This window comes from Achroia grisella, unplaced genomic scaffold, assembly GCF_030625045.1.
Source record: "Achroia grisella isolate CSIRO2021 unplaced genomic scaffold, CSIRO_AGI_Agris_v1 utg402, whole genome shotgun sequence".
Taxonomy (NCBI): Eukaryota; Metazoa; Arthropoda; class Insecta; order Lepidoptera; family Pyralidae; genus Achroia; species Achroia grisella.
Window position 1 is genome coordinate 781,009 of NW_026712841.1, and position 15,813 is coordinate 796,821.

The 15,813-nt window shown below is 32.7% G+C and overlaps 2 protein-coding genes across 2 annotated transcripts in view; one reads left to right on the forward strand and one right to left on the reverse strand.

Annotated features, from left to right (window-relative positions):
* The window catches only part of LOC131844195 (uncharacterized), a 61,556-nt gene extending 59,655 nt beyond the window's left edge, over positions 1-1,901 (forward strand). The window contains exons 16-17 of the mRNA XM_059193007.1: positions 440-653; positions 1,199-1,901. Coding sequence (XP_059048990.1) covers positions 440-653; positions 1,199-1,350 — 366 coding nt within the window. The 3' untranslated portion in view covers positions 1,351-1,901. The remainder of the gene's footprint in view (positions 1-439; positions 654-1,198) is intronic.
* On the reverse strand, positions 1,745-4,902 carry LOC131844196 (putative lipoyltransferase 2, mitochondrial). The gene is made up of 3 exons (XM_059193008.1): positions 4,590-4,902; positions 3,609-3,821; positions 1,745-2,872 (listed from the first exon to the last, which is right to left on the reverse strand). Exons 1-3 carry the CDS (start codon positions 4,744-4,746, stop codon positions 2,523-2,525), a joined length of 720 nt encoding a protein of 239 aa, XP_059048991.1. The 5' UTR covers positions 4,747-4,902; the 3' UTR covers positions 1,745-2,522.
* Positions 4,903-15,813: the final 10,911 nt, after the last annotated feature.

Sequence of the window (15,813 nt, forward strand, 5' to 3'; positions counted from 1 at the left end):
TGTTCTTTACTTTTCTTAAACATCAGGGCTGTTAGCTGCATATGCATTTAGTTTTATTTTTCGAGTTACATATAAAATTTTGTGTTGGTTCATTTATTCGATTTATTCAACATACTAATGAAAACTTATTGTTAGTACATCGAAGTTTGTAGTCAGCACATTATATACAATGAACATTTTTTTATGCAAGGCCTCCTAAATTGTGAGTCGATTTAGTAGCAGGAACTAATTTATAGTTCCTGCTACTAACTTCAATCTTGACTAAATTATTTATAGTTATATAAAATTTAGGCGTCTTTTTGGAAAATATGAAAGTTTACAAGTATCACTTTGCATTCATCTATATTAATTAAATATAGTAAACTTTGAGTTGTCTGTAATATTAGAGCCCCGGCTATTAGGCACTTCTTGAAGCTGATGATTTTTTTTGTGTACACAGGCTGTTTGCGACTGGGGCAGAGAATCCCTGGAGTCCTGGGGCAGAAGAAAGCGTTCGTTATCTGAAAAGGAAACAGGCGAAGCTCACTCTCAAGAGGAAGATATGAATATATCGCAAGAAATCCTCGTCTTAGACTTCGGTGATGACCGCCAGAGTACCGATTTCCTCAGATCAGATAAGCCTGGCGGTACTGCGTCAGAGGCAAACTTTGGTGGTAAGCAAATTTTTCTGTAATTACTTCAGTTATATTCCACTATTTTTAATGAGTGAGAGAGTGATTAGCAGCCTCCCTGTGTGAGTATTGGAATATGTTTCGTCACTTAGGTATATAGGTATTTGATTGTAGGTAACACTGGGTGACTAGGTACATAAAAATTAACAACCGTAAGACCAATTAATATTTGATGTCTGTGTAATTTAATAATTTGAATGAATTTTAACTATCTGTTTATTCTGATTGAATCTGTTATATAGTGATGAAATAGTAATTAATTGTAAATTGCTTTACCTCGACATAGCGACAGATAAATTTTCAGTCACAAAAAGTAGATAATTAATTCCACTGTATTTATTTATAAAAAAATATTGTAATAACATTAAAAGGACTTGAAAGAAATTAAAAGATTTAAAATAAAACTGAGTATAAAGTCAGTCTTATTGTTATTTTATGCGAATGTTACATGATAATATAGATTTTGATGGTCCTTTTTGTATCATTTCATTAAAGGTTTTTAATTATGTATTATTTACATTTTGCAGAGAAAACAGTGACGATAGTGGAGCCGTGCCCCAGCAAGTCGTCCGTACTCCTGTTGGGTGTAGCGTGCGCGCTGCTCGTCCTTTTATATATAGCAACTATATTCTGTTATTACATGCGCAAATGGCTTACACCGCCCAAGCACATGTCGTAAACACACTTGTCCAATGTGCGACTAACTCACAACAAGAGGCTATTTAGACAAGTTTGTCTCGACATACAGTTGTTCCAATGTTTGTCATGTATTGAGGAACTTGTGATACAAATGACTGATAACAAAAACCCATACAAACTGTATTAAACGTCATAAATCCGTCCATACTTAATTAAGTTCCGTCGTTCATATTGTAATTTATAAAGCATACTCTCGTGGTGTATTTGTTTGGGAAATGATTTCGTGACAATTTTGATATTATTTTAACCACCGCGTGTTTTGCATTTATTTTAGTGTTATAATTTATTGCATTTAAAAGCATTTACTAATTTTAAGTAGATATAATACGATTAGTGGAATAGCGAATTTAATGACAAATAGATTCATTTGTCCATTGCCTTTAGCCAATATTAGTAACAAACAGATAGGTTATTTATTTTCCTTTAATACTGCAGTTAAAGGAAAATATATATTATTAAGGGAATGCATTTATTAGAATAAGTATCGGACCAGTTTATTGTACAATTATTGAGTAGGTACACATCAAATTAGATGAAACATTGTTTGGAATAGTCCCCGAAAACTAACGAATCAGTATAATTGTGACGAAATTGAATGGTTTAAGGGGAATATTCTGATAGTATGGTTAGTTATATTAATAGTTAGTTATTAATTTATAGAAAAAATCACTTAACTAACATATTGTTATTTATAGGAAATCATTTCATTATTTGTGCTATCGTAACATATTTTCATGATCCCTTATTTCTCGTAACAAATTAAACAATAAAATTATTTTTGTAAATATATTATTGCGCAATCCATTTTCTAACGATTCTAAAACATATGTTTGAGAACTTTCAGTTGGGTTTTGTAGAAACAAATATATATAGAGGACTAATGTATTAACTCCATTTCGTACATATTATAGTCATAAAATATAATAGTTTCTCTCAACCCAACTTGAGATTTCTACTTTATTTATTGAAATTAATTTAATTAATTTACTTATTTATTACTTTTTCATTATAAATTTACAAATGAAATAAACTTGTACAAATTTTTATTTATTTTTATTTCAACAATAAACAATATTTGTGATAAATAAATACCTAACTTCTTTTGACTAACTCTGAAGCAGATCATATCATAAAAAAATAAACTATCTAGTTTCATATAACAGTTTGAGTTAATAAATTATTATAGACCGAATTCAATATATCCTCCTGAGCATTTGTATCTAGCTCTTCACATTTACAGTCAAAAACTTTGTCAAATTTCTTTAAAAATAACGGTGTCATTTTCTCTACACAACAATTTAAGCCTGTTTCTTTGGTCAGTGATGTTACACCTTTATCTTTAATCCCACAAGGGTCTATATGATCGAACCACGACAAATCATTATCACAATTTAATGCAATACCATGAGTGGTAATGTACCGCGATGCATGTACACCAATAGCTGCTACTTTGTTATCATCTACCCATACACCAGTATGTGGTGACCGGTTCGCTTTAATACCTGTGAAAGAGATTTTCTTTTCAGTTGTAAGTTATGTATGCATGTTATATAATGTCTTCTAGATTGGACAACTAATTGTGTTTATTATTTATTATATTTAAAATTTTCTTTCCATTTCAATTCTATTTCTATAAAGAAAAAAGCAAAGCTAAAAAATCTTATTAGATTTTATATTATCTCAAAAATACATAAACACATACACATTTTTTATAACATTGCTTTGTCTACTATACAAGGTTACACACTGTACAGTTACTACCAAACACTGTTACTACACTGTTAGTACCAAAAGGCCAAACTAAGCTCAACGCCACGTATAATTGTTATGAGACTAAACCACGACGTAATTTACCAAGATGTAAATTTTAGAATATAAATTTTAATCTTTTCATACTAAAATAGACATGCCAACAAACGGTTTGTGTGAAGGTTTCAAAAATTATTTTAAAATTTCATACTTCTTTGGCAAGGAAATATAAAAAAAAACTATATAATAGTTTCATAAAAGCTATATTGGCCTGTATGATAATTGGATATAATCTATATGACTAGATAAAATCTGGTACTTCTGAATAAATTATTAAAAAATATTGTTTATAACACTTAAATGTGTCTCATAGTTTGATTTTATATGCTTCGTATGGTACTGGTTGATTATTATCAACAAGTACCTTTAGCAAGTCTGTAAAAAGCAGTTTTGAAGATTTAAATAGGTTTATATATCAAATCAACTCACCTAATTCATCACATATTTGAATTACAGTCTCTTCTAAGTTGTGGACGTAACATTTTACACTGGGTTTAAAATGTTTCAAGTTTATGATGGGGTATGCAACAAGTTGTCCTGGACCATGAAACGTGATGAGGCCACCTCTATTTGTTTTTTTAAACTCTGCACCAAGCTCTCTGAGCCTTAGAACGTCTGATTTTGGGGTTTCGTCTCTTATACCTTTGAAGTAAAACAGGTTTAAAATACATCATGCCGTAACTGTTATCCCAGAGGGCTTATTTTTTTATTGGGGGTAGTAGTATCCAAAACTACTACTTGGTACTAAAGAGACCTATAGCAGGGCAACCTGCAAAGATCTATTGTGCTCATCCTTTTTTGAGTTTGCTGCATAGGCCTGTCCGGAGAAGAATTGAAGTGAAGGATATTCTTATCAATGATAAGTTTTATCTCCTTAGGATAGAGTGGGTACTTTCCAAAGTAGATATTTCATTTTATATAAGTGGGCTACAACTACATAAGATATTTAAAGGCATCCTGCCTGAAATTATCCTAGTCAGAATTGTTGTCAGCTATCAATGTAGTAGTATGTAACAATTGACATGACCACATTTAGTGGTGTATTTGAAAGTTTAAAATATTTAAAATAAAATTTATTAATTAAATAAATACATATAATTTCTTTGATTTACTAACTATTGTTTAAGAGGGATGGGTTTTATCATTGCTGGCAATTAATTGTCCTTTTGTAAAATATACCATGTCAGGTAGCACATTGTCCCCTGGAAGTCAAAGTGGTAAATTCCTGGTGAAGTCAATATGATGGGTTGTTGCTTTCGGTAACCCGAAAGTGTTTATCGTTAGCTCACGTATTCCATATTTATTAATAGAAAAATTATTAAGTGTTCTCTGAAAACTAAAGTAACCTGTTTACTTTTAAGTTAGAGTCAGTGTTAAACGTTATATGAGCAGCTTAATTTAATATCTTACCGACAGTATAAACAGGTTTGTGTTCCACAAGAAGAAGCGTATCATAATTTGTTTCTATGCCTTTCATTACAGCATCCAAGTGTTTTCGAGCAATAGTTAACTGAATTTTTAAGGCGGTATCGTAACTCATAAGACCTAACTTCCAAACTTTAACCATATTATTTAATGTCAAAAATATATAAAAATAAAGGTATAATTTTACTTTATCGGATTTGAAATCTATTATTTCTATTGAAATCTATAATTTTGCGTTTTTTTTAGAAAATTAACAAATATAATAAATTAAGTTTGAAAAACAAGTTAGACAGGAATTTTGACATTTATGGTACCTAAAGACATTTTATTTATTTGACAGCTGTCAGTCACTATAACTGGATTATTTCAGTTCTACCAATTATTGTGCGAATAGAAAAATAAAATAGACTTTAGAAAGATAAATAATAAGTGAATTGAATAACGGGAGCTAAAATACTAGAATCTTTAAGCGAAAATAGAAATACAAAGAAGTAAGTATTTTTCTGCGTGATTCTACACTACGTTCAGATGTCACTACGGAGACAATTAAGAACTTTTGAGTTGTCATTGCTTAAAGTTTTTCTGTAGTTTTGCTATTGAACACTAGATGTCACTGCACAATGTAGAAAGTAACGTACTTTGGTAGCTATGTATACCTGTTACAAATCCAGTTTATACTACAATATCTTTCAGGCAGTTCAGTTTTCGGTGTTCCCTAGCCGTAGGGCGGTGTTTCGTACGTTACGTAAACTATCTGATAATATAAACATTGTGTTTATAAGGTTGGGGTCATTCTAGATTCGGTGTTTTATTGGTGCTTCTGAGAGAATTAACGTAAAATTTGATGTTACGACTATGTCTGTGTAAAGTAAAGCAATATTGGTGTCTCATATCTGCTAAAGTAAAATGTTGATCCCAGTTAAGTTCCGATGAAATATAACTCTTATGACACCGGTAGTGCAGATATTATATGTCTTGTTTGGACAAGGTGCTTGTGAGATCGGAGATGTGGTGCTCGCTCAAACGATGACAGCAGGGGTAAATATAATTTATAAATTAATGTAAACCTTGAGGAAACGGAAATTATATTAATATTTTTTTACGTGTAGCTACGTAAAAAAATATTATATTTTTATTATATATTCATCATGATTTGGCACTGTTTCTATAATATCTACCTATGGTATTACTTTTTGTAGATTACTATTTTCTAAAATTGTAGCACCCATGTAATGTAGGTACAACTGTACTCCTTGTGTAGAATTGGGTTGTAATACCCACTTATGAATTGTATCTACTTTGTATCTACTTCGTTTTTAATTACATTTAAGGAGGTACAGTTTTTTCTGTATATACGAGACAACTGAGGCGAAACACAGGCAATAGGCTCAGAGGGAAAGAGGATTGTTAGTAATGAGGACTTAAAAAAATAGCGGCACTAACCTAATACACCTACTATAATTTTCATATACCTTCAAACATTGTATAAGATTAAGTATATACCTATCTAGGTACATACTATTAGTAGGCACAATGTAAAAAAAAATTTCTATCGAGAAATCGCGAGATTTAGGTTGATACTCTTTCAACTTGAAAATTGGTACTACTCCCATGTGGGCCACAAAGAAAACCATTGAATAGTGTAAAAATATACCTACATCACAAAAAAAAAAAACTAAAACGAGAGCCAGGAAGGGCATAAAACTAGATTAACTAGATTAGAGCATTAATCAATTTCAAATATAGTGATTGATAGATGCAAATAACTATCACTAATGTGTGACACTTCAGTAAAATCGGGAAGATTGGCAACACAACTGGGATGTTTTACGGAAGCGACCTTTAGAAGTGTGCAAATACACGTACAATACAAAGACAATTTTTTTCGTGGGATTGAGAAATGAAAAGCCTATTGCAATTTGGAAATTTCGAAGTAATTTATAAATTTATAAAGTCATCTTCATCTTCTTTGGGAGAGGAATAAAATATTGACCATTATCTCAAGAAGTTTAGATAGAATTCTAATTCTAAAATGACTATTTGTATATATATAAGTCAATAAGAGGTTATATAGCTTCTAATTCCCCGGGTTTTTTTGCATGCGTCTACGTACGTATGTATGCACACCTATGCGAAGTCGGGGCGGGAAGCTTGTTAAAATATAAATATGACTGCAAATAATTCGCTTGGGCCTAGTAAAACACTTTGTTAGGGTTAATGTATTGGAAGCATAAAAGGAGTGAACCCTCAATAAATATAGTAACGGTCGTTGGGATGGTCTGTAAACCTACTTACATAAATAACAGTTTCGACGGGACGTGACTGTGGTGGTACCACTACAGATAGAACACATTATATTGCTGCAGAACATTCCAATATTGTATTTAAGTGTATGTATTTATATATTTACAATATATAAATACAGTAACATCTCATCAAAAAGCTGTTACTACTAGTTTTAAAATGTTACTGTTATATAGAATGTTCCATAGATAAATTGTTAAAAGTCGTATCTCATATTTTAAAATTGATAATTATGGAATGATGTTCCCGCCTAGACTTACGGTATACGCTGGAGACTCACCAGTAAGGATGTTGAGCATGAAGACAGTCAGAGTCGAATTAAAGGGCTAACTTTTTATGACAAATCCAATAGGAATTAACCACGATGGTTTCCAGGGGGTAACGCGTGGAGATCTACCTGTCATGGTACATTGCTAGCGATGGGGTTACCCTATTACCAACAATCCCCTTAGTACCTCAGTGTAGAACACTTCACACGGCAGTCAAGATGCTTTGTAAGCTTGATAGTTGTAGAGTGCGATTAGCCAGTGAAATTACAGGCTAAGAGCCGTGATATCTCAGTTAACAAAAGAATATTTAAAAATTAACTTTTTAAATTTATTTAGGTATTTAGATGTTTTAGATATTTAAGTTCAACTTGAACTTGTAAATAAGCATGTACACTGAGGTTAACGTACTCATCTAGTATTTCACCACTACTGGGGTTAAACAGCTGGTAAGGTAAACAAGTGTCGTAGTGAAGCAGGAAGGACGGTGTTTCCTGCCGTTATTTATAGATGGCCACTCTATACAGGGGTGTCGGGATATTGACAGGGGTGCGCGTACGCAACTATTACCATTATCATAGACATGTATCTATGGGTTATACTATAGACTTTTCGAGCTTACAAATATAATGAATAGGTATTTTTTCGCATTTAGCTGACACCCTACCTGTTGATGTTGTTGCGATAACCGTTACCTATACATGAACATACGTGGATGCGTTGCTATACCAGAGGATTAGGATATCATGGTTCAAACTAAATTTAACTTTTTCTTATGTAATTTCAATTGCAAACTGAAGATTGCTAATGGTAAATAGGAACGGGCACCTATGGATATCTGGTACAGCACTATGGATATCTGGTTATCATGTGATATCCGTCAGTACAATCAGATATGTTACATGACACGTGATACCTGTCATGCCCACATTTCACTGGGTAATTGGGTATATTTAAAAGCCGTAGAGTTATCACTTGGAATAACCTTAAAAAATATGAATCAATTAATGCGTGTTGAGGCAAAGTTACTTTTTATTTAAATTTTGAATTCACAACCTTTTGGGTGTAAGTTCTGGGTATAACAAACTAAGTCATGATGCTATCAAATAAATCTTCAAGCTTACAATCATCTAATACCTACCTATTAGAAATATGCTTCTATTAAATTATTCCTAAGATACTTTTAAATAAAACTGTATAATTATATTGAAGTGCATTAATTGATAAACATGTCGATTGTTTGTGTATCAGTAAAGTTATATTGTAATTGCCCTATGTTATATTCAACAAAAAGGATCTCTATCCTAACGCTAGGGTCCTTACGGAATAGGCAGAGACAGACGAGTGCCACAGGCTTACACATCAGACTAACGGCTAACTGTATTGCTCTATATATCTTATAGTATAACAGACCTTTATATTTAAAATGTTATCTATTTTACAATTCAACTTTTTTATGCAGTAAGTAAATGGAAAACTATGTAATAAAAGTTCATGTTTTTGACAGATAGTAATCTTAATGACAGCAATTAATATGATATACAGTTGACAATAATGATAAGGGGTTATTTGGTTATTTTTACTTTATTTCTATTGTAGTACTTAGGTACAAACTAGTGGTTTATTGATTTACACCGGTGCAGTCGTCCGTTCAATTCTGGCTGTTACCTTTGGTTGTCAGTTCATATTTCTGACCGACTCTCCGGTAAAAGAAACACCGATATAAAATGTGGTCAGTGCGAAAATTGGTCATGTCAAGAGTCGTGTTCATTATGACATAGTGTGCCTTTGACTCATCTAGTTCCTCAGCGTAAAATTTAAAACAGGATTTTTCAAACTCATAATTATTCAATCAGCCATAAGATTGATTGAGTAATTCAATTAATAAATTAGAATTATGTTTACTTCTTGTAAAAAATAGTTCATAATTTTAAATAGTTCATTTTTGTCGGGGTTACTTAAAATTTTTAATTTTATTACTCAATGTTAAACTAACCATTACACTATTTAAAATTATGGACTATTTTTTTACAAGAAGTAAACAAAATGTGTTTACCTTGATACGCCTTTACAATTCTTCATAAATTGTAGCTAAGAACCATTTCGATGTCAAATTTCAAAGATACGGAATACACGTTAGTTACCCTCCTTTTTGTACTGGTGGTTAATAATAAATTCACCTAAACTATAAATATTTAATATTGTATAAATATACATACGTTAGAGTTATACGACTTGTATGTCAATTATATGTTTAATACCAAGCCTTTATAATTTGGTTATGTCTAATTTTATTTATTACCAAATTTTATTTAACTTTAAAAAAGATTAAATAAAGTTTTCGAAATTTACTTAGTACATTGGGCCTTTCAGAACTGATTTTAATGAATCTTTTTTTATTGAATGAGTTCAGTATTACGTGGACTAATAATAGAAGATCAAGATAATAGAAGATATCTATTTATTAAACGTATTAAAAGGTTTTTATGTTCTGTAAGCATGTAAATAACAAATGTGATTATTTTGACGGCTTCAGTTCGGCTCCGGGCTGTGTTGCCATGGCAACGGCGCAGTGGGCCTGCAGCTCCGTGACGCGAATGTCAAGCTACGGATCGATGAGGCTCGCACCTTTTTTTCATATCTCTAGGAGCCTTTGATCTCCTGGTTTTAACGTTCAAGCCTTACATAGGTATTTTAAATGTAGGTAATAAGTGCGGATTAGCCGACACAGTATTGAAATGCCTTTTGCTGTAAACGTTACAATCATCGTCAATTATACCTAAATACGATTATTAATATTGCAAATATTGCATTGTATATTTATGCTAGTTGACCCAACGAACGTTGTTTTGCCATATATATATAAACTAAAATCGCTATTAAAATAGGGTTTGTTGGCAGAATGGTGCAAATTTAGGGTTGTATGTATTTTTTAATGCCACATTATAATAAAATATGGTATAAATTTTTTTTCAAACAATAAAAAAATCACTTATCCTTATATATGATACTTGCCGATTCTCAGACCTACTGAATATGCATATAAAATTTCGTAAATATCGGTCCAGCCGTTTCGCAGGAATTTCGTAACTAACATTGGGACACAAGACTTTTTATATATATAAGATGTTATAAATACAGAATTGCACTATATTGAGTAGTAAGTTTAATAAGTATTTGTATTCCTGGAATAATAAGTATATGTAAACGAAATTCAGAAAAGTTATAACAGGGCTATAATATTGATTACACACTTCTATAACTGCTAATATGAATATTATTGTACATACTGTAAAAAATATCAAGACCTTAAATATATGCACGAAACCGCAAAGGATTAAGTGTTAATGTAGTACCTATACGTTATATTTATCCGACACCCTTTCGGTAGCATATATCCACCTCATATATCAAAGCTGAAAAGGTTAACCATCGCTTCAAGATTATCCTCGAAATTTTACAGCACACTTACTACTAATTCTTGTGTGAATAAATTAAAATTATGTATTTGCAGCGCTTCTTTTAAAAATCTAATATTCATTATGTCATTAAAATTGTTTTAATAAATAATTATAATAAATTGGATAAAATAAAAGAATAATAAAAATACGTTTATTGCAAACGAAAAGTTTTTTCGAACTATTCTAATGCCGTTAGTCTCAGTTGACCTTTACAGCTGCACGGAACGAAAATGGGAGCGTGTGCTGATAGCATCCAACTCAGCGGAAGACTTATCTATGGAGCGACTGAATACCAATACCTGTCTGATGGATACAACTTCAGTGTGAGGGTACCGCAACGGTTTCAAACCTAGACCCAGGCCATCGTAATTAAATTACCCGTTTACATAAGATGTCGTTCATGCTAAAGAAAGTTACAGTTCTTAAATATATTATTTTAAAATATAACAGAATTCGTCCATATTAACATTGAATAAATTTCAATCTTGTTTAAAATGTTAATACAATAGTATAAAATTGTTATTTTAATTAGGCCTTGTTTGCTGTATGCGATTTAATTTACAAGTTAGTACAAGTATGTACTATTATGTTATCTATGGTACAACTAATATTTGGGATATAAAACAGCTTTCACTAAGTAACATGATACGAGTAGTAATGTAGTAGATGGTTGCCATCAACTTTCTTACTACTGTTTCTCGATTTTATATACATATGACCGGAAATTTGCACAGACATACAGAGCTACTGGTCTAATTATATTAAAAACAATGTCATTTGTTTTGTTAAATCAGTTCATGATAAAAAATACATGTATTGTTCCTTCCTAATACATGTATGTATGTATATTTTATCATGGATGGCTGTCATACTGCTCACGCTACTTCAGAAGTCAGGACTACAGAAAATTTAAAATTGTCATTATCATCATCATTACATAGTATAAAACAAAGTTGCTGTCGCAGTCTGTCGCTATGTATGCTTAAATCTTTAAAACTACGCAACGGATTTTAAAGCGGTTTTTTTTAATAGATAGAGTGATTCTAGAGGAAGGTTTATATATATATATAATACATGTATGCCCGGGCGTGAGTTGCTAGTTAATTAATAAATTGATTGACTGTTAGACTCTTGTTCACATAATATTTGTTGCGTCACAAAGCAGTACCGAATGACAAAAGACTGTATTTGTTTGTTTATAATCATCGTAAATGAATTAGTCCTGAAAATTAACACACACTGGTATTCCTTAGATACAAAACATGTATGTATATTAATCGTTTTTGGTGACTTTTACTATGAAATTTTATGTTATCTGTGCTATTACTGTCTATACTCTGTCATTTTTTCGGTAGTCGATTGCAAATTATTATTATTAAACGACTTCAAAGATGAATTTTGTTATTTTTGAATATTTTATAAGCAAAAGTAATTTTTAACTAATAATATTTATCAAAAATGGTAAGCAGTAACAAATTGTAATAATCATTACATAGTATAAAACAAAGTGGTTATAGCTGTCTGTCCTATGTATGTTTAACTCTTTAAAACTAAGCATCGGATTTTGAAACAGTTTTTTAATAGATAGAGTGATTCAAGAGGAAGGTTTATATATATATAACAGATACATGAGCACCCGAGTGAAGCCGGAGCGAGTAGCTAGTAAATATGTAAAATATTACAATAGTAGGGTCTCAGTAAAAGTGCTCAACGCGACGAAGCTCGCAAAATGCACTTCAGATAATCACAAGTTTTTATGCATGTGTCTGTTGAGAGACAAGATAACACTACTTCTCATGATATTGCATTAGCTGTTGGTTGAACACAATTTATGGTAACACGAACCGTTTTCCGGACCTTTGTTTACGTCATAGAATAACTGTTGCTATATATAGTGATTCTATGCTTACGTGAAGCTGTACATGTGGGTTTGTGGTAATTACAGTGGGAAATATAACTAAAAAGAAACATACATATATACATACAAGTATCGCAATGCTTACGTAAGTATGGTCTTTTAAGAAGGTTATATAAAGGTTTTTAAGGGCGGCTACGCGTAGATGTCACCCTTGGTGTTTCAGGCGTTCATATACTACGGTAACCATTTACTATCAGATGTGCCGTATGCTTGATTACCGTTGTGGTATGTGGTATAAATGTAAGTAAATAAGTACCTACAAATTTATTATACATGTATACAACAAAGAGAGTTTCCTTAGATTACATTAATTCTTCCTTTTATTGTACTTGACATAACTTATTCCACGTCCTTGTTGAACTAATTCCGTCTTCAACGATAAAGTGTACATGTTTCCGCATGCCGAAGCACTCATTCCCGACACTTCTGTCCCGAGCCGGAGATGTAACTAATTAAGTCATAAAAAGCGGTATTTCCTCAACTGAAGTGTTATTTTGTGACAGCAGACCGCGTCGAGGCCAGAGTGAGTTATCGTCTCTATCCCCGCATTTAATTATTCATGAGCCCACCCGAAGTTTCAGCGACTTGAACAACATCTGGCGTGCTTCTGTTAAATAATTTGCACTCACTTCTTTAAGGCTTTGCGTATGCGGTTTCGCATTTTAATTGGCGCTGCTATAATTGTAATTAAATGATTTCTTGATCTCTTCATCTTGTTGCTTAAGGATGTTATGTAAAATAATATAACATTTGTAATCATTGTTTATTTGGTTTTATTATTTGTGCCTATGGTCGATAATTGACTTATTGTAGTAAATGTTTGTTACAGATGTGGTCGCCGCCCTCGAGCGCGCGCCGCCGCCGGTGAGATGAGTGCTGCGGCTACCAGCCGCAACTACTCCTATGACGAGACTATACAGGTATCAGTTAATGTGTATATTTAAATATAGTCTGTAAACTTTACAGTATAGCTTAAAAGGACGGCCTCGGTGGTTTGGCGGTTAGTATACCGCCTTACTTCCGATGTTCTAGCTTCGATTCGCACGGTACAAACATTTGTATTTATATTATAAGTACGGATATGTAATATTATATTATCTGTGGTACGGATAAACAAAATTAGAAAATATATCATGCGAGACTGTCAGCTCACCAATATAGTTTTCAATTCAATTGTGAAAGAAAATTAACACACAATATCTATCTACTAACGTAATTTTACGTGCGTAATTCTGTCATACAGATTACGTATATCGTTAAACGATTTCTATACTGTTCCCGTTTCTATACTTCTACATTTTCAGCACTTTCGCCGTAACTCGTAGTTCTACGCTTTTCTGAATAACGTTCCCGAACGTATAAAGTACTTTCACCACGATCGAAACTATAGGCTACAAAGCATCGTGAACTTCCATCCTTACACAATAAAGCTGAATTTGTCCTGTGAACCGTTAAATCCCAAAACTGCAGGCTCTACATGATGGTCCGTAAACGCGATTTTCCTAACGTCGCTGTTCCAATATGAATCTTGTTTCTGTTGGAATACGGTAGCCATTCCATTGTAAATAATTGTTTTTGGGATACACCAGAAGTTTTTCAGGACGGGTCATAACGACACATTAGCCGACATGGGCGCACTTACCTTTATTAATGCGGTACAAGGCTCGGCGCTTACCTTCCCGCCCGGGCAAAGTTGCTCCAACGTGTTATGTATGGGTCAATGGTGAACTACCACTTAACTACCTATTAGTGCCCTTTAACTGTTCCCGATACGTGTCTGTAGGTAAGGTGAGAAAAGTCGACTGACCTGACCTAAGTTCGCGATTTGCTCAAAAGGGTTAAATAAGTTTACTCATCAGATCTTTGATCCTTCATGAAACTCTGAGGTGTTGGGGATACTATCATGAATATTTACTATATAAATAAAACAGTGTAATTATATTCTCAATCCGATTTAGGAAAAAACGTGGTTTCACTTCTATTAGAACATATGTGTGATGAATAATGATCATACATTCTTGCAAATTCCCTATTATTTACGGTAATCTTATTTCAATCTATAAGATTTTTCGTACCAATATTGTAAATTGGACTAGCCATTTTGTGATATTGAAATTTAATAAATTACATGGATTATCTTACTTACATTATAAACTAGAAAGTTTGTGAGTATTGATGGATGGATGTTTCTTAATCTTACACGTAAAAACCACTGAACGGATTTTAATGAAACTTTACAGTAATTTAGCATATACACTATTATAACCGCGGGCATAGCTAGTAATTTATAAATATGAAATAAACTGACAAGAGGTATTCTAAAAGATAAAGGTATGAAATTGTATCGCCATCTCGTTAATATCGAACAAATGGCGTTTAGCGTCCTAACGTTCAAGTTTAATTCGTAAGACGGGTCTTATCTCTCGGGGAGCGGCGTGGAGCCTTTATTTCTCTGTACAATATTCCCTGGGGTTCACGACTATTTATCAGCTCGCGACCCACATTGCTACGACATCTGCTAGCAAACTCCTCGCCCTCTTATATATTGGGCAGCGATTACTGAAAGCGATTATTGTGAGAAAGTATTTGGTGCCTACGGTTTCGCGATCTTCTGTTTTATGCAATTTTATCCTGGGCTTCATTAATAAAATTGAGCGTAGTTATGTTTACTTCAAACAATAGTACTATAAAATGTCTACTAATTTTATAACCGAAATATGTAATTTTATGAATGTGTATTTCTAATGAATAAAGCAGTACTTGGCCAATTTTACAAATTCTTTCACTTGTAGAACATTATAAAGTCGGCGAGGACATGCTCAGGGTAGTCAAAGATAGTGTCAAGTGTCTACATTGTAGTGTATGCAACACAATAAATGAATATAAATTCACGACCTTAAAAGTTTACAAGTGTGTGTAGTAAAAATTTTCATTATAGAATGTTTTCATTTGCTGGGTATGTCTTGCTTCTATTTTGGTCTCCAAATGGTGGTGGAATTGTAATCGATATGTCAGTCTGACCTCCCTCATTCGATTATTTTATCAGTGTCCGAGGCAATATATTGCGAATTCGCTATCTGTATGGCCGGAGATTGGCCCAGTGAATTTGATTAACGAACAGTTTCCGTTGTGGCAAGGGTTGGGCTTAATGCGTGGACCACACTGTATTAAGAAGGCGTCGGGCAGAAAATCGAATTTTCCGCCCTATGCGTCCGCGTTCGTGTACCTTTGTACATTTGCGGGGTTTTTCAGAGCGTGTC

Coding starts and splice junctions, on each gene's coding strand:
- LOC131844196 (XM_059193008.1), bottom strand. CDS start 4,746: ATGGTTAAAGTTTGGAAGTTAGGTCTTATGAGTTACGATACCGCCTTA. Junction 3,822..4,589: donor CAAACCTGTTTATACTGTCG/GTAAGATATTAA, acceptor TTTACTTCAAAG/GTATAAGAGACGAAACCCCA. Junction 2,873..3,608: donor TCAAATATGTGATGAATTAG/GTGAGTTGATTT, acceptor TCTCTTTCACAG/GTATTAAAGCGAACCGGTCA.